The following is a 1,360-nucleotide window of genomic DNA, read 5'->3' as shown; positions in this document are numbered from 1 at the left end:
TAAAAGAGAGAGCCCCGCTCCTTCCCGCGGCGACCGCAGTGCGGGGGCGCAGTGGAGCATCTCATACTGCCAGACAAACGCGCAGGCGCAACGCCCTCGCCAACAACAAACCGACAAAACAACAACCAACAAAATAACACATCTGTAAAGCAGTAAACCAACAAAACACTGAACAAATACACTAAAAACCAAATCGATGAATGACCTCACGTCATTGATAGAGGTGAATAACATAACAATCAAAAAAGAACAGAATAGAATAAATGAAGACCCCGCTGTGCTGCGCCGAGTAGAAAGCGCAATTTGTAGGTCAAAGAAAAAAATAAAAGTCCTGTGTTTAAAAAAAAAAGCGTACAATGAAACAAAATAAGTGTCCACCTAAAACTTTATTTAGTTTAAAAAGTGCGTGGAGAAACGGAGATACTCTCAGTAGAAGCACAATCCCCTGCCCACCGAGGTCCACTCAGCACAAAGCCCCAAAGCCCCAATAGCAGCAGCAGCCGAGACACATCCGCACGCGTGGAGCTGTCACCTGCACGTTGCTTGGATACACGTGCGCCGTCACCTGCACGTTTCCCAGGTGCTTTAGAACTGTCACCCACACCTTGCTCAGACGCATTAAAGCTGTCACCTGCACCTTCCTCAGACGCATTAAAGCTGTCACCTGCACCTTCCTCAGACGCATTAAAGCTGTCACCCGCACCTTCCTCAGACGCATTAAAGCTGTCACCCGCACCTTCCTCAGACGCATTAAAGCTGTCACCTGCACCTTCCTCAGAGGTATCGTAGCTGTCACCTTCACGTTTCCCAGGCGCATCGGACTGGTCAACCCTTTTGAGTTCCATGGCATTCAGTGGGCGATTGTACAAAAAGACATTCCTCACTGTCACACTGGAGTTTCCGCCGGCACCAAAGTAGAACTGTGAGACATCGTAATTCCGTGCTCAGGGGTTGGTAGTGTGTAGGAACCCCCCACAAGCACGCCGTCCACGTACACGGAGCCCCAGTTACCCTGCAGCATGAGCGCCACCTGGTACTCCCTCCCCAGCTCCCAAGTGCTGTTGTATGTTGTTGTCATGCCGTTGAGGACTGTACCCCACTGTTTCTTCGTTGTGTACGACAACCCCACAAACGCCGTATTTTTGCGGTCCTCCAGGCCCGCACGCACAGAATAACGATCTCGTTCGGAACCTTATGAATCATCACCATTGCCACAAGCGTAAACGCGTGATTCACAAAGCCGTGCACATAATGATACCTCCACATGTTCACCGGCCACACAGCGTATGACCCATACTCCGTGAACTTAAAGCCATTTTCGACCTTCGTTGCATTCGTCACAGTTGCATTCACGCAACGG

The 1,360-nt window shown here is 50.1% G+C and overlaps 1 protein-coding gene across 1 annotated transcript, besides 1 other annotated feature; it reads right to left on the bottom strand.

Annotated features, from left to right (window-relative positions):
- Positions 1-100: 100 nt before the first annotated feature.
- Positions 101-139: a microsatellite.
- Positions 140-395: 256 nt separating this feature from the next.
- TraAM80_09760 (group II trans-sialidase superfamily) lies at positions 396-845 on the bottom strand (the record flags this gene model as incomplete). The annotated part of the gene is made up of 1 exon (XM_029386424.1): positions 396-845. One exon carries the CDS (start codon positions 843-845, stop codon positions 396-398), a length of 450 nt encoding a protein of 149 aa, XP_029233714.1.
- Positions 846-1,360: the final 515 nt, after the last annotated feature.

The sequence above is a fragment of the Trypanosoma rangeli genome (assembly GCF_003719475.1).
Source record: "Trypanosoma rangeli strain AM80 chromosome Unknown Tra_15.4_contig_00673, whole genome shotgun sequence".
In the NCBI taxonomy this organism is placed as follows: domain Eukaryota; phylum Euglenozoa; class Kinetoplastea; order Trypanosomatida; family Trypanosomatidae; genus Trypanosoma; species Trypanosoma rangeli.
This window is presented reverse-complemented; position numbering and strand designations above follow the sequence as displayed.